Here is a 23,882-nt window from a genome sequence, read left to right as displayed (position 1 = left end):
CCAGACCTTGATCCTTTGTCTCTCGGATTTATAACAGCTGCCTTCCCCGTTTAGACTTGCTGGTATTTGTACGAATCTCACCTAGAATTGGGCAATAGTTACGACTACCACATCAGACAAACACACCAAGTAGGACTGAAGTGAGAGACTACAAGAGTAACAGCATGACTTTTACAGGTACAGTCAATTTCACATATAACGACACTCGGCGGGGCATCAAAAAGGTGTCCTTATTCGCAAAGTGTTGTTATACCCGAAGTCTCATTAATATATGTATTACAGTGGGATGGGACTTTGCTCTGGGCATGGAAATTCTGTCGTTATATCCGCAGTCGTTATTAGCGAAGTTGACTGTACATCAGCGTACACACATACGTGACTGTTTTTCTCTTACAAGAACCTGGGCCGCAAAGTCACCCAGGCACCTCGGTCTATCGCCGGCTACCTGTGACAGAGTTGGAGTGGAAATATTACTACTCTATTGTCGTCATTTTTTGTGCAAATGCAAAATAGTGACATCGCATACCACAGCATCAGCTATGGCTAATAGAATTACACGTACTGTCGTGCCACGTAAGAACAGCACCACCGGCCCATGTCCGTCTAACATGTCTGACTTTATAATAATGTAACTGAAAATAATAGATTTCAATGCGAGTTCATGTGATTGCATCATTAGTTGACATGCTTTGTTTGCAGTGGCCAAGCCTAAAAAGGGGAGCCTGGGTCAAGGGAGTCTGCGTCAGGGGAGTCTAGACTCTAGGTCAGGGGAACCTGGGTCAGAGAGCCTGGGTCAGTTGAATGTGTGGGTCAGTGGAGCCTGCAAGGGAGTCTGCTTCGGGACAGCTTGGGTCAGGTAAACTTCCTGGGTCAGAGGAGCCTCGGTCAAGGGAACCTGGATCAGTTCATCTTGGATGAAAGAGATCCTGGGTCTGGAGAGCCTGTGTCACGTGACCCTGAACCATGGGAGCTTACATGTACAATGTAGGTCAGGAAAGACTTTTAAAGTGGTCTGGATCAATAGGAGAGCATGGCAGCCAGGCTAGATCATGCAAGCATGCATGGGGTCAAGGGGAACATAAATCAGGAGAGCCTGCATGTAGGTCAGGAGAGCCTGGGTCAAAGAGCCTGGGCCAGGAGGGCCTGGGTCAGTTGTTCCTGCTACTTTTTCCTTTTCCTTTTTTCCTTCGTAAGTCATAGGTAGGGTTGTGTTTGATGTAAAAAAAAGGGGGAGAGAAAAAGGAGAGCCGGCCTGCGTCACGAGAACCTGGGTCAGGGGAACCTGGGTCAGAGAACTGGGTCAGGGAGCCTGGGTCAGAAACCCTGGTCCAGGGGAGCCCTGGTCAGGATAGCCTGGTCAGGCAAGGGAGTTGCTAGTCATTGTCTGCACCTTCACGATAACATTTTCTCTATCAAAAGAGTTCAAGTGGTGGACACCAGCGACTACAATACCATCCAGGGAGACAGCACGAGACCAAAGTACCCAAAATGGTTTGTGTTTCGCCGTGACTATGAATTTGGAAATTCTTCATCGGATCCGTGGTATAGAGGTCATGCGAGATTGCATCATCAGTTGAGATGCTGTGGCAAAGTCGCGGACTACTCGCGGCACAGCACAGCACTTGCAAGCAAGGAGTAGTACAATACCGTATTGTACTACTCCTTGCTTGCAACTCATCCTGTATACTTAGAGCCCATTATAAAATCTGCCATCATGAAATCATTCGCAAAACCTCTATAGTTATGAAGCTTGGAGTCTTGACCTGCTGATTCAAGCCCGACGCAGACAAGCAAGTAGGGCTGCAACGGATTTGGTCGGGTAACGAGTTCGGGTATTTCTATCCGGATAGCACGGGTACCCTATCGGGTATTTTTTGACATAGTTTGCACGGTGAGTGTGCGCTTGTGCTACATAGAAAGTGTACGGTAAGCACATAGCCGTGCTTTTTACATGCACTGTTGCAAAAAACACCGCACTCCAACTACCCGATCGGGTTCTTTGGAGCAAACTGCTAGGGGCGCATTCAGACTACCGATAAAAAGTGACCGATTGGGAAAGTTTCCAAGGTGATTTGACATTACTGGCATGTTACCGGCGGAACGGTTTTACTACCGCGGCTGCTCCGGCGGTAACTGCATTCCGGCAGTAAAAAAGTGCTCAGGCTGGGAAAAAGGGAAAATCCCTTCTCAGTGCCGCGGTGAGAGCTGCAAAACTTACGTACCGGTAACGTTAGTTTATCGGTAGGGTGAATGTCCTTCACGGTTTATCGCCATTCACGGTTTGACGGGATTCACGGTAGTCTTAACTAGGGCTGAAACGATCATTCAATAACTCCTAACGATCAACCAATATCATTAACGATCGATTTATTGGTTTTATCGATTCTTGTTGTCTCTACCCGTGTACCTCGAATACTAGTTTAGGAAGAAATTCCATGATGCCTTTGCTACTTCGAAGTACGTTAGAGATTTGCGGCACTGCACTGTTGACATCGGAATCTTGTCATCACCCTGTTGCAACTGCTCTTATCTCCGACCTCTCCCAGAAATGAACCAAAAAGACAAAGTCATCTCTCCCCATCTCTTTCAAAGCCATAAATCAATTGTATTGCGCTTGAAAGTCATGATTGTACTCGTATTCACTATTGGATGGAGTGCAAGGGCTAGAATACTGTCACTGATATGGATGCATTTTAAATCGTTAGCACTCGTTTTGAACACTAACGATTATCGATTGCACTCTTAACGATCGATATGCGAGTTATCGGTATAATTGTTTCAGCCCTAGTCTGAACGCGCCCTACCCGAATACTGCACCCGCTCTAATTACGGGTAGCACGGGTACCGTACTACCCAGGGGCGTCGGAAGGTGATTTAGTGTGGTACGGTCAGCCATCTGAAGTACAATTTACTCGGGGGGGAGGGGTGGCTGAGCCGAAAATTTTGGAAATTTAGAGCCCAAATCAGTGCATTTCATTGTCTATCGGGGTACTTGGGGCAAATAGTGGTACGGTCAATACCGTAGTGACAGTACTGTGTGCGAAGCCCCTGCTACCCGATGACACCCCCGGCAAGCAAGTGTGTATAAAATTGGCCGGCTGCTACAGGGAAACTGGCACTGGTTGTGCCGGGAGCGAAAACCACTAATTGTTTTGCATTCCAGTTGCCCCGGTCGTCCTCTCCTTCTACATGCTACTACCAGTGACTACAGTAAAACCTGTCAAGGCAACCACCCGGATAAGGTGACCACCTGTCTTAGAAGGCCACAGAAACCAGAACCAAGGGATGTTATTTCCAGTCAAACGACCCTGGATACGGAGACCACCTGGCAACAGAGACCACATTATGAAGGTACCTTGAGCGGTCGTCTTAGACAGGCTTCACTGTACTCCCAAGTGTGTGTGGTATGCTCCGCACTGGTCACACAATGCAACATATAAGGCACATTTCTTTCAAGAATGATTCACGTACCTTATAGTATCGAGTCTGTTGATGATTCATGTCGTGCACTTGGCTTTATCCGCGATGAATGTCTAGCTGCTCCGCACGCAGCTATGGACCCAAGCCGCCGTGCTCAATCCATTATCATCCTAGCCTGCAGTGTGCTGAGCTGCAGTAAGCTGATGACCGGAGCGGCACAGTCTTTCTTGCATGGTAATGTTGTACGTGAAGTATGACCCTTTACATGCACACACTCGGTGACAAGCAGATGCTGTTCTGCTGGGGGAGAACAGACTCAGTGTCTGTGTGTGTAGCGGCTCTTCGCAGTCAGGCGCTAATCCTCTGCATGCCGTATTCCGCCCTTCCTTAGCCACCCCAGTTCATCCAGGGTGTGACTGCAGGTGGATCGACAGCTAGCTGCACTCAGAATTTCAGCCCAAAGCGATGGGAGGTGAGTAGATCAGCCCACCAGCACAGTGGTCAAAGACTGAAAATCCCATTCGCTGCGTCCATGTTTCCCTCGTGCCAGGCGGGGATATGAGCCAGAGCGATAAGCAGACATCGCGTTTTGCTTTCCGGTCCAGTACCTCCTCTGACACTGTGGAGCTAGTTCTTCTTCAGTGCATGCATACCGGCACAGCCTTGCATGTGTCTCAGTTGTCTGCACAAACTGTGTGGACACACTCTCTGCTCTCCACCGCCGACATCTGTCTCATCTGTCCGCCATGCATCACCAGCTGCACCCGACAAATTTCCAACGACCAGAGTAATTAGTTAGTGCCAAGAGTGCATAGTTTATGGACTTTTGTCACAAGACTAGTAGTTGTCCTGCATGACGGAGGTTTCAAGGAGTTCGAACATGCTGCTGAAACAAGGCCGAGTTCTGCGTGATGTGGTGATGTCTGCAGTCTATGCACTGATGATAACGACGCGTAAACGTCTGTAGTTTGGTACGTCGATGGAAATCAAACCACAGTGCTCCCTCGCCTCAGCATGCCATGCGCACGCTCCGCTTCATATGGATGCGACCATTTTCGAAGAGCTGGTGAACTCCAATAGCGTCCTTGTACGAAACAACAACATTACTGTCGGCTATATTACATCCATTCGAGTCAAAGCCAAGCGCTGCAGAGTGCAGGCTAGATTTACTGTCCGTGTTGTCGAGAGAGGACAAGCCCGGAAGAACACAGTGTAGATCTACACACGACGAGTGGTGTCCGTCGCACTGCTACATGTTTTACGGTCACATGCAGTGACTCACGAGCGTTTCTTCATTCCTCCGATAAAAGGGAGCTCCGGCACAGCGAGCACATGTGCACAGTCAAAACAAAAATTAATAATTCAATACTTCTGAAATCTGAGCCTGAGCCGCTGAGGTGAGCGGTGGCAGTCCGCTGCCGGAAGAATAGTGCTTGGACGCACTAAAGCCATGGAATGGCTACCGCTAAACTTTCTTCGCTCTGCAAGACTACACAAACAGCCCACTTCGTTGTGTGTCCTTGAACCTGTGCGTGTCGAGAGAAACCAAACTGCCAGGGAGGTGCCATTGCTTTGTGATATGCAGCCTGGAAAGACTTTTAGTGGAAGGGCTGCGAGATATACATGATGTGATTGCACTGCCTTTACTGCTGGCTTTAGCAGTCTGAAAAAGTGAAAACCATGGTGATACGATGCCAACAATGCTACAGTCGCACTCACGTCACGATAGGAAAAAGCAACGAGTAGGTCTACGGGCATGGGCAAGTCAACATGCATAATTATCATAAAACTAAAGAAGTGATTGGCCACACACTCCCGATCGTGTCACGCTCGGTGCTACATAACAAGAGTGAACTACACTAAAAGCGGGTGTTGAAGAACGGGGTCTCAACTAGGAGTGTTCTTGTTTCCGAGATTCTAGCGTCTTTGTTCTTACTCTGGGCTTGCGCACTCATAAATTCACATAGCAAAGCCATTGTGTTTTCCTTTTTAGTGTGTAGATCAATCATGTAGCTGGAGCTCCGGTGGCAGTGCATTCAGTGAGAGTTACAGCGCTATGTTCACAACTACTGTACTTCACAAGCATACATTGCAAGGCTTTCAAGGCACTTTATCAGATGTACATGACATTATGTAGGTCTACATTATTGTATAATATATCTGATAAGTCACAGTAGTGTTAGTGGTTGATCTACATTATTGTGTGTTTCACAGTACAATGCATAATTATTTTTGTAGATCACTCGTGCTGGTACGTAGATCTACGTGTGCAGCCCTGGACCAGCCTGGTGCATGGCGGCCAAAGTTATTCCGTGCATGTATATGACCATTGTACTTTGCACTCTGAACCGAAGCTGAACGAACCTTGGCTTCATCTTTGCCGCTTGACGTAGATTTATGTCGTCGTTGTCGTTGATGGAGTCTGGACAGAAACGTACACAAATGTGAAGAACTTACTTGCACCTTAGAGATTGTTTCATGCGATTCATTAGTGATACATACATGTGCAAACCAAAGCCAGCAGGCTATATTTCAGGCATTTCTTCCTTTTCTGAAGGTTTATTCCAGATGACATTTCCTCCTGATTTGTAGGATCACTTGCGATGTACACGATGTCACCTTATAGACAACGGCAGGCCGAAGATTTGCCACCACGAATCCAGGACGAAGTAGTTCTAGATCATTCCCCATGCATGTCCTTTGTAGGGCAGGACGACGAGGACCACGACGGCAATTCGGGCTTGGTGGAAGCGCAGCAATATGGCGTACAAGACCAGATGTCGCGCATACCCGCGGGTTTGGCTGGCAAAGCATCACGGCTGACTCCGCAGCACGTTTCGCTGTCAAGATCCTCCTTCTCGGCCTCTCATGATGGTTCAGTGCTGCAGGACCAGCCCAGTTTGGTGTCGGAGGAGCGACACGAATCGCCTCTCTTCTCCCTGCTACAAGGCAGACTATCTGCCAGCAGGGCGTATCAAGGGGTTTGTCATGATTCCTCCAATACACCCTCCCCCAACGATGGTGGTCGTATTCAGGCAATGCGAGATGAAATTCGTGAGGAAGACCCCGAGTTATCTGCTAACGGCCCGAAGACATCCACCCAATACGAGCACACCTCTGCAAGGTAACTCCCGTGAAGTTGAAGTTGTGACTTCTCTGGCGACTAAGTTAGAAGTTGGACTACCGGGTGGGAGATATTGAATCAGCTGTGCCGCATAGATCTACGGTGGACTTGAATTTTGCCCAAATCTGCCTTCGAATATCATTCCCTAGAAGAAAGGGCTGATTGCAATCATATTATTATTACTGCGTTGGTCCCGTGATCAGGATCATGCACAAGCACGAAGCACGAAATGCAGCATTCACTGACCGTGGTCTCCATATCTCATGTGCGTACATGTGACCCAGTGTCAATACAAAATTAGAAGTACATGTAATGATATTCTTACAGTAGTAGCCACTAACATACTTATAATCATGGTTGGTCTCTTTTCCTTGGACCTCTACGAACAAGTTACATTCATCGATGAATTTGCTTAGCATTTGCCGGGCCATGACCCGGATGTGAATAGGAAGACAATCATCCGGGCTGTTCCGTCGGTCCTCAGGATAGGGAACGAAGGGAAAACCGAGCATATCCCATATGCATGTGCCAGAGCGACATTAGACTGGCATGCATTGATTGTCTGCGGTTTGCTCATGCAAAGACCATCGAGTTCTAACGAAACAATCATCGGTGCTCTGTATGCATTGGTGACTATGTTATGCAATACAACCTTGCAGATGTTCAAACATTGTTCGTCGTCAGAATGTCGACAGGATCACGGAATACAACACCAACAGTGCTCCGTCCAGTTCGTCATTGCGTGATCTCTTTGTGGCTCATCGGGCCAGGCAGCAAGAGAGACAACAGCTACAGCCAACTCATCACCAACAGCAGCAGCAACAGCAGCAACCCCTTCACAGCATTGTAGCTAGTGCAGCGCGGCATAGCCAAGCATCATTGATTAGCAGCAATGGGGCACACGGTGTAAGTATCGGGTTGACAACCATCAGGGCCTTGGGTGGCACTGTAATGATGTAGGGGATAGTCCCGAAGGTTTGTTTTTGCTGTCCCTGAAACGATCAGTTAATTTCGTACTTGGACCCCCCCCTCCAAAAAATGAACGCATCTTGCTATTCCGGACGGAGTAAACCACATGCATGTCCATGTACTGTGCCGGTCGGCTTCTGGTTTTGGCCCACAACATCCACACCCCCCCCCCCCCCACACCCCGAACAATGTTTGCTTCAGGGGATGACAAGAAAATGTGCGACGAGTCGCCGTCGACCCTTAAGCACATACATGTATTGCAGTTGACACAACAATGCAGGGGAAGAATTCCACTGCAGCTCCGTGTTTTAAGTTTGTCATGATCGCCAGACATCAATTGGACCCTGTTTAAAAGCCCGGCGTTCTGTCCATGATGGTGTGGTTGCATGTTGCTGAACACAGGCTTGGCGCTACATGCACGCTGTTGTTGTATATATAGTCAGGAGCACTGTTTCCCATACAGTGCGTCCTTGCCTTGTTCACGCTGTCACCGTGAAAACATGCATGCCATGGTGTTGTATGTATGGCTAGTCACAGTACATCCACACCTTGCTCCAATGCGTGGACGTTGTTCGATGTTTGCTGGTTTTCCAAGGTAGAGGAGACGGCTCGATACCGGGACGTTTTGACAGCCAAATTTGTATAGACCCAAACCGATCATCAGCGTTGATTTTTCACTCGAAATATGTTTGTGGAAGGAAACTGGCATGTTGAAGTTTGCTCTGGGGCCAGAGTCAATCGAACTGAGCCACTCCTTTGTGTTGACCCATTGCCTTCAAGTTGCCCAATTTTTCGCTTCAAAAAAGTTCAAATCAGAGGTGGCTCCAAACCGGACACGTTTTAGAGTGCCCGTCAAATTCACTCTGGGTCTGAAATTAGGTAATTGCTATCGCTCCACGACGGCCAGTACAGAGTAACAATAAGCCTTGTGTGTGCTTCCATTAGTTTTGATTGGTATGCGGTGCTTTATATGCGAGAGGCGAGCCGCTGTTTACCTGCGACAAGAAGTTGATTTTTCGAAAGTCGTAAAACTCAAGTCGCAGTGCGAAGCAACACGTCAAAAACTCACCTGCTTGATATGGCGCTTCTGGTCATCGCAGAGCCATGAAATTTTGGCTCGGAGTATAACACATCGTAGTCTCACTGTGACATATGTTTTCTAATCAAAATACCAAGAGAGAAAGTGAATATTGAGTCCGTTCCGGTTTGCAACCGGTGTCCTATTTGAAACCGTCCCCTCTACACTCGGTGCATTGTTTAAAAGGTGTTATACCACTGTTTGGTTTCCAGGGTTACTCACTCCTCAGCGGATCATCTTATCACAAGCAAGCACTCACGACCATGTCACATTGTATTGAGCCTTGGTCCTTGAGGGTGGTGTCGTTCCCACGGATGCGGAGCACCTGGCCTCTAGCCGAGTCTTACGTGAACCATGATTTTTGTTTGTATTGTCTAGGTGAGAAAGTCAAGACGGAGGGGCAATCGCGCTGAGCCCTATCCTGATCTACCCCGACCACAGCACTACTCCAGGAAAACCAAGCTGACGGCTTCATCGTCTAGCAAAACCGGTGGCAGTGGTGCACTGTGCACGCCGAGACCATTCCCTGGCAATGCAGTGGACAGTGTCAGGCAGCATTCACAGCAATTACACGCAAGACAGGCCAGGCATGCAAGGTAAGTCATGCATTACAGAAGGGACTTCTGCTCTCTGTAGCAGACACGGAACAACGGATTACAGAAGCGACTTCTGTAATCTGCAGCGGAGAAATGGCAATGGCTTACAGGAGTGGCTTCTGCTCTCTGTAGCTGAGTGATAGCGGGATGAATAGGTATCTGTTAGAATGGGTATGTGGCAAGTTCATAGGTTGCCTTGGTAGTGTGAAACCAGAAATTTCGGGTGCAGTTCTATTTTGGAAACTACGGTAGGAGCAAATTGTATCTAAAATAAAATGAAACTTACAGTACAGTGGCACTGTCCTAATACTCGTAATACCAGTCTGAACCCGGAAAAACACGGAACTGAAAATAAAACGTGATCGAAACCTGCAATTTGGGACATACGGAAAGTATCGCAAGGCCGAAAAATTCTTGTTTTACAGAATGATCTTGTCCGGTTTTCAGTGATTTCTTTCACAAACCTAACCAAATTGTAGTATTATGATCTACCACAGGTCAAAAATATTTGATGTCGGTCGCACGCGTCTGTTGTCACCGCCAATGGATCAAGGTCCTGGCAGCATGCAAGTGTGCGATGTTGAAGAACCCACAGGCGTGTCCCTGGTACGAACAGGAGGTAAGTAGTGATGCCGCGCATGCCTGCTATACATGTATATAGCTGCTAGGTCTTTGGTGAATAAAACATAATAATAATAATAATAATAATATCTTTATTAGGATGACCCAGAGGCTTGTCGCCTATCAAGGGGTTCACCGCTTTGAAGGATGTACATGTACATGCATGACTGTGTTTATATGTGTGTGTGTGTGTGTGTGTGTGTGTGTGTGTGTGTGTGTGTGTGTGTGTGTGTGTGTGTGTTTGTGCTGAGGGGAAATGCGCTTCGGGCCTGGCGCGAAGGAGGTTGTCAACTCGTCGCAGTATCCGCTCGGTTGTTGTCCATACGCTTGAAGTTTGATCTGGCGAGTGGAGAGGTTGAATGGATGTCGCTGGTTACAGCTTATGCGCCAACATTCAACAGTAAGCGCTGTGAAAAGGATGCGTTTTATGACTCTCTGCAAGGAGTACTCAACTCAATACCGTGCACAGATAAATTTGTTCTACTTGGAGATTTCAATGCCAGAGTGGGATCTGGAGAGCCAGGTGATGATTGGAGCGCTGTGCGTGGCTCACATGGCTTGGGCTGCCTGAATTCGTCTGGAGAGGAGCTACTTCAGTTTCTGGCAATGCATCAATGCTGGATCGCGAACACCTGGTTCAGGAAAAAGCAGGAATTGAAAGGCACTTGGCAGCATCCCAGAACTAAACATGTCCATTGTATTGACTTCATCATCACAGCGCAAGGGAGCCGGCACTGGTGCACTGATGCTCAGGTTATTCGCTTGGCAGAATGTGGGAGCGACCATAGTCTTGTTGCCGCCAGGTTTAGGCGAGGAGACGGGAAGTCCAATCTCAGGTATGTCCGCAACCTCACGCTGCCACAGCTGGAATACTGCCCACATGAATATATTGAACAATACTGGGGCCATACAACTCCTCTAACTCTGGACCGTCTCTCCTTTTCAAACGCCAGAAGACTGACACAATCAACATCCATCGTGACTGTCAATTCGCAGACGATTCGGCACTTATTGCTACAACTCACCATGGTGCCACACTTGCGCTCAGCCGGTTCATGGACGTCGCAACTCGCTTCGGCCTCACCATCAACCTATCAAAAACCAAAGTAATGGCGGTCGGCTTCGGCATTTCTCCGGAGGATCGTCGTCCATTGGTGGTTGGCGGGGGAATTGTCGAGAATGTGCATGACTTTCGCTACCTAGGCTCCATCATCCATACTGGTGGCCGCACCACAGTGGACACTCGGTCCCGAATAGCGTCAGCATCTAGGGCATTCGGAGCATTGCGTCGATCTGTCTTTGATGATGGCGATCTTTCACTGGCAACGAAGCGAATGGTGTATGATGCATGTGTGGCTTCTCTTCTCCTTTACGGAGCGGAGTGTTGGGTACCACTGAAAAGCGAGCTTGCGGCGCTGTCCGCCTTCCATCTTCGCTGCATTTCCGCAATCTTAGCCCTCGGTAGACGAGACACCTGGGACTTCCACATCAACAGGAAGACCATTCTGGAGGCCTGGAATCGTCGAGATCCAGTGGATATTACCACACGTGTTCTTCGCCGCCGTCTGGAGTGGCTAGGCCATCTAGCTAGGATGGACGGGGATAGAACTCCGCGCCAGCTCCTGTTTGGTGCGCTCCTTCCGCCGAGGCCGGCTTGCGGTCCTCGGAAACGGTGGCGAGACTCTGTCAGAGCTGACCTCTCCGCAGTGAACATCGACCACACGGAATGGTACGACCTCGCCCAGGAGCGTGGGAAATGGCGCAGTGCGTATTCCGCTCAACCAGTACCGCGATCGGCTCAGCGTGACACTTCTGTGCTCTGCGATGTTTGCCAGCGTACTTTCGCCCACCAGAAATACAAGAATCGCCACAAGTGCCTGGCCGAGAGGAGGAAGCCCATATCTGAGCAGTCCGGCAGCCGACTATGTAATGCGTGCGGGAGATGGTTCTTGAGTGCTGGCGGGCTAGCTTCGCATAAGTGTCTCTCCAACTCGGCTGCTGAAGTGGCGTCGGTCTCGGCTGTGGCATCGGCAGACTCGGTCCGGAAACAGCGGGTTGTCCTGCCCTGCTGCAGAGCGCATTGTCTCGGCTGCGGTCGCTGCTGCAAGTCATCCCGTGGTTTCGACCTGCATAGCTGTGCTAATTTCCTGTCCAGGAAGTAGAGCGGCGTTTCTGGGTCCAATGCTGAACTCAGTGCTGTCGACCCCTGCACAGGGGACACGTGACCATTTGATGGCAGTGTTACCAAGGACCAAGGTGTGTGTGTGTGTGTGTGTGTGTGTGTGTGTGTGTGTGTGTGTGTGTGTGTGTGAGAGAGAGAGAGAGAGAGAGAGAGAGAGAGAGAGAGAGAGTGCGCATGTACATGTGCGCACCCATATGCATGGATGTGTGTGCACACATGCGCGTGTGTGTGTGTGTGTGTGTGTGTGTGTGTGTGTGTGTGTGTGTGTGTGTGTGTGTGTGTGTGTGTGTGTGTGTGTGTGTGTTATGTGTAGGTGCTGATCTGAACATACACTGTCTCATGTGCTTTTGTGACTATGTTGCCTTGACGTTCTTTTATAGGTTTACACGACTATCCGACACCACCATCAAGTAGTCAAGATACATACTTTCCATATCCTCTACAGCGATCACCATCACCAACACAGTGCTTGTATCCAATGGATGATGTGGCAAGCTCTCGAGTCATAGACTTGGTGAGAGACGCTGCATGTAGTTGATTTTTACGACTTCATTGGTGTATAGCTTGTTAGGTGAATACCCTTCAGATCTTTCAGAGGCAACTCTATTATCATTTTGTTCTGTGTATACTTGCTTTCAGCCTATAATAGTCATCCTAAAAGAACATCTCTTTCGTTTCAATTGCCCTGGTCACCCGTCAAAGATATGCAATCCATTCCGCCGGACAACTAATAGCTTCATATCGGACCATGTCGGTATTTTCTGCCCAAATCCGGATAGACATCTGTTTTCCTTGTTACATCTAACGTTATACCCGTATGTGTGCAGGCCGCTATGTGGCAAGATAATGATCATGCAAGCGCTATCGATTCTAGGTCAATGACGTCGTATCAAGCGGATGTGGATACTGATGTTGATTGGAAATTTGGTGAGTGAACAGCATGAGCACAGTGCGATACAGCAAACTCGGATCACTTGCTCCGGAGAACTGCATAGTGAGTTGCACAGTGGACTGGTGGGGTACCACAGCTGTAGGGTGTCGAGGACTGCTCGACTTGGGATGCAGAAATGTAGCGATCTCAGTGACCAGCACTGCAGCACATCGTGCACATGCACATGCACACTCCCATTTGAAAGAGAAAAGCAGTGACTAGGACCACCATCACCTTAGGCACACCGCCCACTGTATGTGTATGACCGAGTTCTGTCAAACATAATATCTGCAAGACTTAGCCGCTATGGCAACAGAATCATAACTCAAAGTGGATAGCATGCGATATATGTATTAAAGATGCCATTGTTCTGTTATTTTCCAGGTTCACCACCACCAGCATCACACACCGTAGCCTATCCGGCAAGATGGGATGAGCAGCAGTTGGAGCCAGAGCCATGACTAATGGCGATGCTATCCACACACACACACACACACACACACACACATGGGCAATGAGCAATGGTCACTACCACTACCAGAGAGTAGTGAAATACCGGTATTATACTACTCCCTGGTCACTACTGAGCAATCATTGCCAAGGAAGGGAGAGAACACAAAGCACCCAGCAGCAGCAACGGCAGCAGCAGCAGCAACGGCAGCAGCAGCAGCACAAGCAGTGTTATTCCACCAGCCTCACAGACCGGAAGAGCTGGCCAGGAATTGAATATGATTGCAGCGACCGGCACAGCATGGCCTACAAAAAACTTCATGGGCCTCAGTCATCACTCCGTCCTGTCGTCAGCATCCCGTTGTGTAGCTATGTCAAGCTACAGGATTAGGATTAGGTGACTACATGGCCAGAAGACATAATACCATGCCAGTGTATCAACCCACCACAGTGCTCTTACTCTTAGGCTACTACTAGCGCATTCTCACTGAGTCATGCATCATAGCAACTGAATAGACGCTATTACAGTGCAGGCATTGGAACCAGCGCTCACACACTAATCGTGCAACCCCCCCCCAACACACACACACACACACACACACACACACATCCAGCATGCCCCCCCCCCCCAACACACACACACACACACACACACACATCCAGCATCCCCCCCCCCCCCACACACACACACATAGATACAATGCTCGACTACTTGGCAGTGTGTTGTGTTTATGACTGGTGGATCTGGTCAAACCTGAATTCAAATTCTAAGAAAAAAGCAGCAATACATTTTTTGTGAGGCTAATTCTAAAAACCTTCGCGCAGCAGCATCCTCACTATGCCTAATTTTCAGCAATTTTTGTGTTCAGCTTCTTCAAAATTCCTTGTGCCTACAATAGCGCAAAAATACAAATAAGGTTCAGACAAGTTTCAACGATGAGATAAATATCAGTTCATGCCGTCCAGCGGCATTTGGTCGCTTATATCTAGCAATTGTGTGCTGATAACTTAGGATAGGACTGATTTTTAAATTGCCTCATTTGCGGATTTTAGATTTCGAGCATCTCAACAAAATTTAGCAGAACGTATGCAATCATAATGAGCGTCAAACAAGCTCTTCAATTGTTGTTTCATCGGGGAGGTTCAAGTTGGGAGTGGATTGCTTGAGACTGTTGCCGCTGGTGTGAGCAGAGAGATGAGGGGTTTCGCCTTCCTCTGTTGTACGTGCTGATCTGGTGCGACGTAGGGACTCCCCCGGCTGTAGCACTCGACCAGACCTGGAAAGCTGTGGAGATTTTCCCGACACCATCGAGTGGGCTGACCGTTTCAGAGATGCACCGCTATCCCCATGGCTGACATGCACCGCCGAAGAAGGGGAGTGGAGAGACTTCGTGGAGCGTGTTAGCCTCGGAGTTCCCGGAGCGGAGGAGTGCGGGGACGAAGTGACGGGCGACACGCGCAGTGATTTAGTTGAAACTGCGCGAGCAGCTGAGGCAAGTCTTGAGCCGAGGCTGGTAAGTGAGGTTCTGGGGCTGGATGTTTGCCGAGCGGAGGCGGTGATTTCATTGGCAGACGACGATGATCGTAGGTTGTCAGAGGATGCAAACAGCGAGCGACCAGTAGGTCTCGCCATCACTCTGCTCTTGCCCACCACCACTGTAGGAGATGAATCTGCAGTGACATGCACTGCTGCGCTGGGAGCGAGATTTACAGGTTTGGCAGTTGGTGATGTGGTGTCTTGTGACGTTGTGATGGCTGGTAGCGCTCGCCCTGTCTCTGCGGCGACATGCTCTGCATCAGGAGTACAAGACACAGTCACTGCCGGGCTAACTCGAGACGTTTCGACGCAAAGCGTGGGCACTGCGGCGTTAGCTGCACTGGTGCCTGGCTGTGCTCGGCTTGCGCTGGTTGGTGGTTTATCTGAGCCCTTGTCCGTGCCTGTCTTCCGTGCTGCGCCAGGCATGTTGGCATCGTCGGCACATTGCGTGCCGGGCGGAAGCCCCGTGGACATTGGTGCCGGGAGGCTATGACGTTGAGCACGAGTAGATGCCGGACCACCAGGCTGCAGTGATGATGCAGATTGCTGTTTGGCAGCTGGTGACCTTGGGCGGCTAGTTGTGCCTGTGGTGCTGTCCAACGTGGAGCTGCGTTTAAATCGTCCCAGCCCGGCACCGAATGGGGAATTGGGTAGGCTGTCACTACTCGTGCTGGCGTCGCTTATCAACGGTTTGTTTTCAGATGACGGGCTATGCTGCTTATACAGCTCTCTGGTAGATGTTGAATAGTCCTGGCGAATGATGCCAGCAGCTCTGCCGGCGATCGACCGGGAACTTCTGGTGTCCGCCACGCCCAGCAAACCGCCACCAGTAGCTTTGGCCCGTGTGGTGTCCGGTTCCAATCTACTGCTGAGAGAATGCTGCGATGTCGTGGCAGCGGAGCGAAGGTGAGATGAGCTTGCACTCTGCGGGCGGTTTGACTGTCGCAGTTGCGCAGCTGAATGATGCGTCAGATTGAAATCAAACACTTGCTGATGCTGCCCCCCTGGCGTGTTGGCCATAACAGCGGTGGTGGGACTGGCAGGAGAGAGAACGGCAGCCAAGGGGGCAGACAGGACCATGGCCTTCCTAGGCGAGGTGGCCTCCTCTTCTGCAATAGCCTCGGCCTCACGGCGCAAACGCTTTGCACTCAGAAATCTCCGCACGGCTTTCTGCAGGGCTATGGTGGCATGCACCATTTCCCCGGACGACGACACCGGCTTGATCTTGGAGCGGTTCGGGAACTTCTCGTTGAACTTCTCCTGCGTCTGCTGCATCATCTCGGCAAAGTACGTGGAGTCCTCCATGTCTCCCAGGGCCTTGGTCAGCACACGGCGTACCAGTGCATCCATCACATCCAGGCAGTGTGCCACCATCATGTCATTCTCGTCGTCCTTGAACAGCGGGATGTCCAGCGCGGCTATCGTTTTCAGGTCCGCCGCCGGTATGCCCAGCGGCCTGGGAATCGCACGTATCAGCCGCTGAATGTCGTAGAACGGGATGAACTGCGTGGCGGCCGGGTCGAACTTCGTCCATGCTTCGTAGAACGTCTCCAGATCGGAATCGCCCAGTCCCACCTCCTCGGTCTCGGCGAAGTTCTCCAGCACAATGGCTATGTACATATTGACTACAATCAGATAGGAGATCATCACAAACGAACCCAAGTACAGCGGGCCCACGATGGGACGGCCGCAGTTGCCATTGGGCAAGCCCTTGTAGCTGGGATCACAGAACGGCGGCTGTACCATCAAGCCGTAGAGCACTTCGTTCCACCCGGCCGCAGTGGCCACGCGGAACAGCACCAGGAAGGCGTGCGGGAAGTCCTCAAAGTTGATCTGGTCGCTGAGCACCCCGGTGCGTTTGACGTGTCCAAACACGGACATGCCCAGGATGGAGTAGATGTAGATGGTGAGAATGAGCAGGGCGCCCACGTTGATCAACGCCGGCAGTGAGTACATCAGCGTGAACAGCAGACGACGCAGTCCCTGCATACGCCGCACCAGGCGCAGCACACGCACTATGCGCACCAGCCGCGCCATGCGCAGGAACGACGGGTTCAGGCCAAAGTTCTGCGAGTAGAGCTCCAGTACCAGCCCTGCACCACGCACGTAAACGCACACACGCACACACACACACACACACACACACACACCAACACGCGCACGGACACACACACACACACAACAACAACAACAACAACAACAACAACAACAACAACAACAACAACAACAACAACAACAACAACAACAACAACAACAACACAGTCAGGGTAGGCATTAGGCACATTGAACAATTGGGCCACAAGTCAGAAGAGTAGGTCTGTTGCCAATCCCACATAGCTAACATCAAGAGTCCAAAAACCAAGAGCATGCAACTGTGATCATGTGTAAGTGCACAGTGTGCATTAGTGCATTACATAGAGGAAGCTGCCATACAGCGTTCGACCCTTACTCCCAATCGAATATGGTTTTGTATGCGGGCCCCGTACGGGACTGCACAACGTGCCGCTTGGTTTGGTGCAATCCGAAGCAGATTGAATTACCTGAGAGCTGCGCTGTCTATGCAAATCATTTCACATATACAGATGACTTTCTTTTGGACGTACCCTCGGTTACTTGAAAAGCAAGAATAAAACATGAGGTGCTTAGCGGCTAGTGCCACCATGAACCTGGACCAAGACCAACCGACTCAGCACGCTGAAATAGTGAAATATTGATTTTTAACTCCCCCCCCCCCTTGTTGGCATTTTCTGAAGGTTAGTAAAGCAAGCAGCCCCATTCAGTCAATATCTTGTAAGTCTGTTTTTTTTTGTCATCCCCTCCTCCTTCTTTCTTGTTTTACGAATTGGGTGCTTGGTTTCAAGTTTTAAAAAAAGAGAAGAGAACGACTGGAACTCACTATTACCGGCAATTCCCAACATAATGATGAGAAGGTCAAAAAGGTTCCAGCCACTTTGAAAGTAGGCCTTGCGCCATGTGTAGATCTTGACAGTAGCCTCCAGTATGTAAAAGGTGGTCAGAGTCAGATTCAGGTAGAACTGAACCTCCGTCCAGGTTTTGCTCTGTGCCAGGCACACAAGACACATGCAGAGAACACGCTCTGTGGTGGACGTGGAAATCCGGCCGGAGGTCAAGCGGCCCCAGGGGCGCTGGCCATGCAGCCGTGAGTGCGCATACGATCAACACATGCCCTGCATGCAACATTCAGTACCCACCGAGGGCGCCGGCCTCGCTCGACCGGATTTCCACGTCCGCAACAGTACGGATGGAACACACATAAGAGCACATCTACGTTACATGGCCATGCTCAATCCCCACAACTGCACTATCTCTTGCGCAAGAATGTAATTGGCAGCAGACAAACAGCCACAAGGTGGGGAAGGCCACAAACGGGGCATAAGCACCCATGACGTGGATACAATAGGAACTCCTCATGAACGACAACGCACGGGTCATGCGTTGCAGAGAGCGTGGCAATAAATAACAATAATCGCGGGATCCGCGTCCGAGCATCGCTTGAATGTTCAGAAACACACAAGCCAGCCTTCGCATCCACATGCCACCACTATGCCAGAAAGCGTGGCAATACAACAACAAAAATACACGCAACACACTCATCTCCAACAGTGCAGGCCCGCCGAAACCGGTCCGGTTGGTCAGGTTATCACCGGACCAACTTAACGACCACCCACGCATGTTGACTGCTGAGGAGGCTATGCTCACCAGCTATATCATACACAAACCGTATGAAAGACTAGGGTATGGCCGGACCAGACAAGAACTGCTTCCGCCGGTCCTGCGTGACTGTCAGATTGCTCTCACCTGATTGTGATGCTCTGTAGCAATGAGCACACCATTGGCTAGGATGGTCAGCATCAAGGCTACCTCAAAACGAGGGTCATCCAGAATCTTGTAGAAGAAACGCCGGACCCGGCCCTGAAACACAGATCACAGACTGTCAATAAAACAGTGTACAGTATACTCATCAGATCACAGCAATGAAGCAACCTGCATCATACTCCTACCAGCGCATGCGCGGCACTCCACTAAACAACAGTGCCCGATGGTGTTCCCGATGAGATCAGTAAGCACAGGAGTCCTAATTCAAGAGCCCTCACATGGCAGCCTAGAAAAATTCAAGTTTATCCCGCCTGTCGCTGGGCTTGCTTACACTGGTGTTTCACGAACATCAGCAGATAAACACCATCACCCACAACGGCCCTCACGCCTGTCAAGGCACAGATGCAGCTCCTGACGTTATCGACAGCGGTGGGCAGTCAAACCTCTGCAGGATGAACACCAAGGGACCGATGGTATTCGTTCACAATAACGCGAGTTCTTCTTTTCCATAGCTTATACCTAGTGAATACACAGTGATTTATCCAATAGACTTATCGATACTAGTTCTTCTACTTCAAAGCAAAGCGAAAGAAGTTTGTTTTCATCTTCTCAATAGGGTTTTACTGTAGATCAGAGCCAGCACAAAGTAGTCACGGGCTAAAACCTCATTCTCTGCACCCATGGCCATGTTTCGCCAGGCCACGGGGAATAACTGTTGATCGCAGCACGGTTGGAAAAAATCCTTCCGTTCCAAGCAGGATTTGATTATTTTCTCCATGATGGTCTTAGACCGTCATCTTACCATCATCCCACAATGCCTGCATAGCTAGAGACGGTAGTCCGAAATCCCGCATGTACGGTGACTCTAACCTTTGGTGGCTTGGCTGTTTTGATGGGCTTCCGGTCAGCCATCTTCTTCCAAGTCTTGATCCAGGCCTGTTGACTTGGAGTGAGAAACTTGGAAAACGTTGGCTGGTTCTCATTCTGTACAATAAAAGGGAAGCAGGCCAAACACAGTCTATGTCACTGCAATGCCGCTTACAGCTGCTGGGCCACAATCTTAATTATTATCACTATTTCTTATTGCCGACTCAAACTGTTTAGTATTACAGTTGCGTTCGGTGAAATCTGACCCAAAGTGTATATCTGGCCCCCTCAACTTGCACGGCCCTTGACGCCCTGGAAGTGGTAGGAATGCGGCTCGACGTACACATGTACAAGTAAAGTGATGTAATCGGAACTGGTTTAGGGTGCTAGTTTTGCACTTTGAGTCGGATTTCAGTGTGCGCAACTGTAGTATAGTCGTGCGGGACTACAATAGGCACAGACTAGTGATGCACACCTCTATCTATGAGTGTACAGTACACAATGGACAATACGTCAACACAATGAGTAACAGGATGAAGAAAGAGAGAGAGAGAGAGAGAGAGAGAGAGAGAGAGAGAGAGAGAGAGAGGGGGGGGGGGAGGGGCAACAGTGAAAAAGAGATATGAAGAGAGCAAATCCTGAGTGTGTGTATGAGAAAGAGATGGAGAGATGCAGGGAGAGGGGGAAAAGTAGATAGGGTACAGAATGTTCGAGGAACAACTTATGAACATCTGGAACAGGCATGTATGCACATATACACACACAGACACACACAGACACACACAGACGCACACAGACGCACACAGACACACACACACACACACACACACACACACACACACACACACACACACACACACATACAAACACACACATACACACACGCACGCACAAACACACACACACACACACAGAGAAATGGATTCTGCCTTAGTCTCCCCTCTCGGGCACAAACCCTCACCTCTCTCTTGATTCGAGCAAAGCTGTCGATAATCACACCAATAAAGAGATTGAGAACGAAGAAAGAGCCAATGATGATGAACACAACGAAATAGAGATTGGCTGCAAAGTTGTTGTCGTAGATGGGCTGCTGATTTAGACCAGTGGCATCGACAGCGTCCGCCATTAGCTCGATCCAGCCTTCAAAGGTTGCCTGCACGCCAACACAAAGCAACACATGCATCTTTTATCAGAAAACAATATTACAGCAGAAGTTGGTCGTTCAGAAAACAATATCAACAGAAGTTGGTTGTTCCTACGTGGAACACACACTTTCTGCCGAACCTGACACTTGACTGACTGACGACTGCCGTCCGGAGCACACGAGGATCATTTTACACCTTCCACTCGGCTAACCTGCAAGAAAGCACTACTCTCTGCACCTAGGAACAACAAACTTCACCACTAATACCGCCGAAGTCGCTACTTATAAGATCAATATTGACACGTACACGTAAAACCCATGCAGGCAATCCAAAAGTATTGGAGTCTGTTTTCAAACATGTCCTTAGCCTTCCAGGCAGTCATCAAGTGGCAATCATGAAGGTGACATGTGTATATGTGTATGTGTGTGTGTGTGTGTGTGTGTGTGTGTGTGTGTGTGTGTGTGTGTGTGTGTGTGTGTGTACATGCGTGCATGCATGGAGTTGTACGTATGCGTGCATGCGTGTGTAAGCAAGCGAGCGAGCCAAACAGGCAGAGAGGGAGAGAGAGAGACAAGGACAGAGAAGTGAAGAAAGGGAGAGTGATGAATAGAGAAGTGGAGGACATTCCTTGCCAAAACACATTTTAAATACACTTAGAATTGGCTCAGTGGGACTAGCTCACCACTTGAAACAGGGACAGCGCAGCATTGAACACATTGTCAAAGTTCTGCGGAGAGTTCACCCATGCCTCCTCGTTGTACAGCGAGATGCACTCGTTCTTGTTGGCTACGATGGTATGAGAGACGCGCTCGCCATCCACCATACACTTGTAGAAGAGACCTCCGAAGAACTGCACACCGAGAATGCTGAAGATGAGCCAGATGATGAAGCACACTAGAAGAACGTTACTGATTCCAGGGATGGATTTCAGCAGAGCGTTGACAACAGCCTTCATAGGCACAGACACACACATAGACACAGACACACACATAGACACACATACACACACAGGAAAGTACAATGTAGGTGAAAGCGTATCAATTCATGCAGAGTAGTTCTTATGGAACTTCACTACTTAAAGGGGAAGTTAAGCCCAAACATCAAGTTTTCACCAGTTGTAGTCTTCGGGGGTGCTGAGTCGAATGGTCTTGGTCCGAGGAAGCTGAGACGCTCCCTTCCTCCTTTATTCCCAATCGAACTCGCGCACTTCCACCGAAACTGGGTGACTGCGCCCTACTAGACGGGTATTTGTATGTAAAAGTCACTAAAAACGCCATTTTGTTCTTATAAAAGCACGGACGATCGCGATTGGCCCATGTTGTAGTCTTTCGGACGCAGAGTCGACTGGTTTTGGTCCGAGAAGGCTGCGATGCAGCGTTCAGCCCTTATTCCCAATCGAACACGGTAGAGTAAGCGGCCACGTGCTCATGCGTACACCAGTCACCTGGTCACCATGCCCCCAGGCTTCCACTTTCACACCAAGGCTCAACTCGAGTGACAGGAACGCGCCCAAACAGGCAAACACCTCCCCCCCCCCCCAATTCTTCGGCAACCGCCAGTACCGTAGGCATCATCCGTGTGACTAATACCAACCACACATCAACATGTCCAGAACCGGGTAGTGAGTGTCTCTCTCTTACCTTCATTCCATTCCACCTAGAGATGGTGCGTAGTGGTCTGAGGCAGCGTAGTGTCCTCAGAGCACGCAGTGCTGATAAGCTTTCATTGCTATTGTCACCCGTGTAGTCTAAACTGGCCAGTGAAACCTGATGACATGCAACCATACACATACACATGCACAGACACAGACACGCACGCACACGCGCAAGTGGTCTCAGTTCACAAGCAAGGCTTACACTAATAGTTTGCTGTGTATCAATGACACAGATTCGAACCCTGGTTATATTCTACAACTACAGTACAGTACTACAGTACTACAGTACTACAGTCAATAGAGGTTAAACAGGTACATGTAAGGTGCTCCACTGCTTGAAGAGACCCCAATGCACTCGAGCAGACTTTTTCACACCGGAGATTGCATGTGTGTGTCCTGGGGGGAGGAGGAAACTGACTCTTGTCTACTCCCAATCATCAGACAACCAGGATATGTCGGTTTACAGGCCTTGAACGGAATTGTTTTATTTAGATATTGATCTTCACATACAGGGGTGTCAGAAGGTATTTCAGAATGGTACGGTCAGCCATTGTTGTAGGTGTTATTTGGAGGATATCCTTTACAAATATCACAGTTTAGAGCCAATAATCGTAGTAGTTAATAATAATAGAAAAAGGTGCTCACGATGAAAAGTTTATTTTTATTTTTTAGGAATGAACTCCTTGAGCCTCTTGTACGGGCAAAATAACACATTAATTTTGTGAAGAATTAACACATTAATTTTGTGGAGAATCAACACATTAATTTTGTGAAGAATCAACACAATTACATAAAATGAATCATCAGATACAGTAATGATTATACAGAGTCTGTCACTCAATAGGATCACTGCAGGTTCACTGGATGCGTGCCTCCGCCGCCACTAGCACAGCAGGGGACTCAGGCACGGCAGGAGCAAACATGCTCCTTGAGCCACGCAGGCACATAGCACCGCAACGCACCAGGGCAAACCCAAGGCGGCAGCGCAGCAAGGAGATAATCTGCAAGTATGGCTCCTTACTCTTCTCAGCCAGGAGAGAGGCGATCCGCGTGAAAAGAGCATTGGAATGCTTGCCATAGACACCAGAGGCAGAACGCACAACGGGCACGAAGGAGGCATGCTCGACCACGGTGAAAAGTGGCATAGTCAGTACTATTGTGACCGCAGCGTGTCCGACGCCCCTGACTTACAAGTGTAAAAAACCATAAAAAAATTATTGAAAAACTTACAAGTACTATGATGGCATCCAGCCAGTTCCACGGGCTGCTGAAGTACGTCCTCGGACCCAGACCCACATTCTTCACGAGCAGCTCGGCAGTGAACAATGCGGTGAAGACTATGTTCAGGGTCTGGAGTATGTTATCCCTCGGAGAGTCCTTCTCCACTGTGCTGTCTTCAAACGCCTGTAGCAACACACCAGTCACAGGATTGAAAGGCGCAGACAAAGGAAGGAGGTTGGTGAGGAAATGA

General features: G+C 49.3%; 2 protein-coding genes across 3 annotated transcripts in view; one reads left to right on the top strand and one right to left on the bottom strand.

The window, feature by feature from the left end:
* The first annotated feature begins 5,843 nt into the window (after positions 1-5,843).
* Positions 5,844-13,968, top strand: LOC135808431 (uncharacterized). Its single transcript, XM_065321620.1, has 7 exons — positions 5,844-6,544; positions 7,204-7,450; positions 8,970-9,187; positions 9,685-9,806; positions 12,371-12,504; positions 12,818-12,917; positions 13,306-13,968. The coding sequence occupies exons 1-7, from the start codon at positions 6,024-6,026 to the stop codon at positions 13,380-13,382; spliced, it is 1,419 nt and encodes a 472-aa protein (XP_065177692.1). The 5' UTR covers positions 5,844-6,023; the 3' UTR covers positions 13,383-13,968.
* Positions 13,969-14,080: 112 nt separating this feature from the next.
* LOC135808430 (sodium channel protein 60E-like) overlaps positions 14,081-23,882 on the bottom strand; it is a 28,156-nt gene continuing 18,354 nt past the window's right edge. Inside the window, exons 16-23 of one of the 2 annotated variants that reach the window (XM_065321618.1) lie at positions 23,642-23,815; positions 22,398-22,523; positions 21,440-21,706; positions 20,574-20,765; positions 19,616-19,729; positions 18,728-18,841; positions 17,805-17,967; positions 14,081-17,001 (exon numbers count right to left, since the gene is read on the bottom strand). In XM_065321618.1, the coding sequence (XP_065177690.1) occupies positions 14,477-17,001; positions 17,805-17,967; positions 18,728-18,841; positions 19,616-19,729; positions 20,574-20,765; positions 21,440-21,706; positions 22,398-22,523; positions 23,642-23,815 (3,675 nt within the window). In that variant the 3' untranslated portion in view covers positions 14,081-14,476. The remainder of the gene's footprint in view (positions 17,002-17,804; positions 17,968-18,727; positions 18,842-19,615; positions 19,730-20,573; positions 20,766-21,439; positions 21,707-22,397; positions 22,524-23,641; positions 23,816-23,882) is intronic. The other variant, XM_065321619.1, reaches the window with a different exon arrangement.

Source organism: Sycon ciliatum, chromosome 2 (assembly GCF_964019385.1).
Source record: "Sycon ciliatum chromosome 2, ocSycCili1.1, whole genome shotgun sequence".
NCBI classification, from domain to species: domain Eukaryota; kingdom Metazoa; phylum Porifera; class Calcarea; order Leucosolenida; family Sycettidae; genus Sycon; species Sycon ciliatum.
The sequence above is the reverse complement of the archived record's forward strand: the minus strand, read 5'-3'. Positions and strand labels throughout refer to the sequence as shown.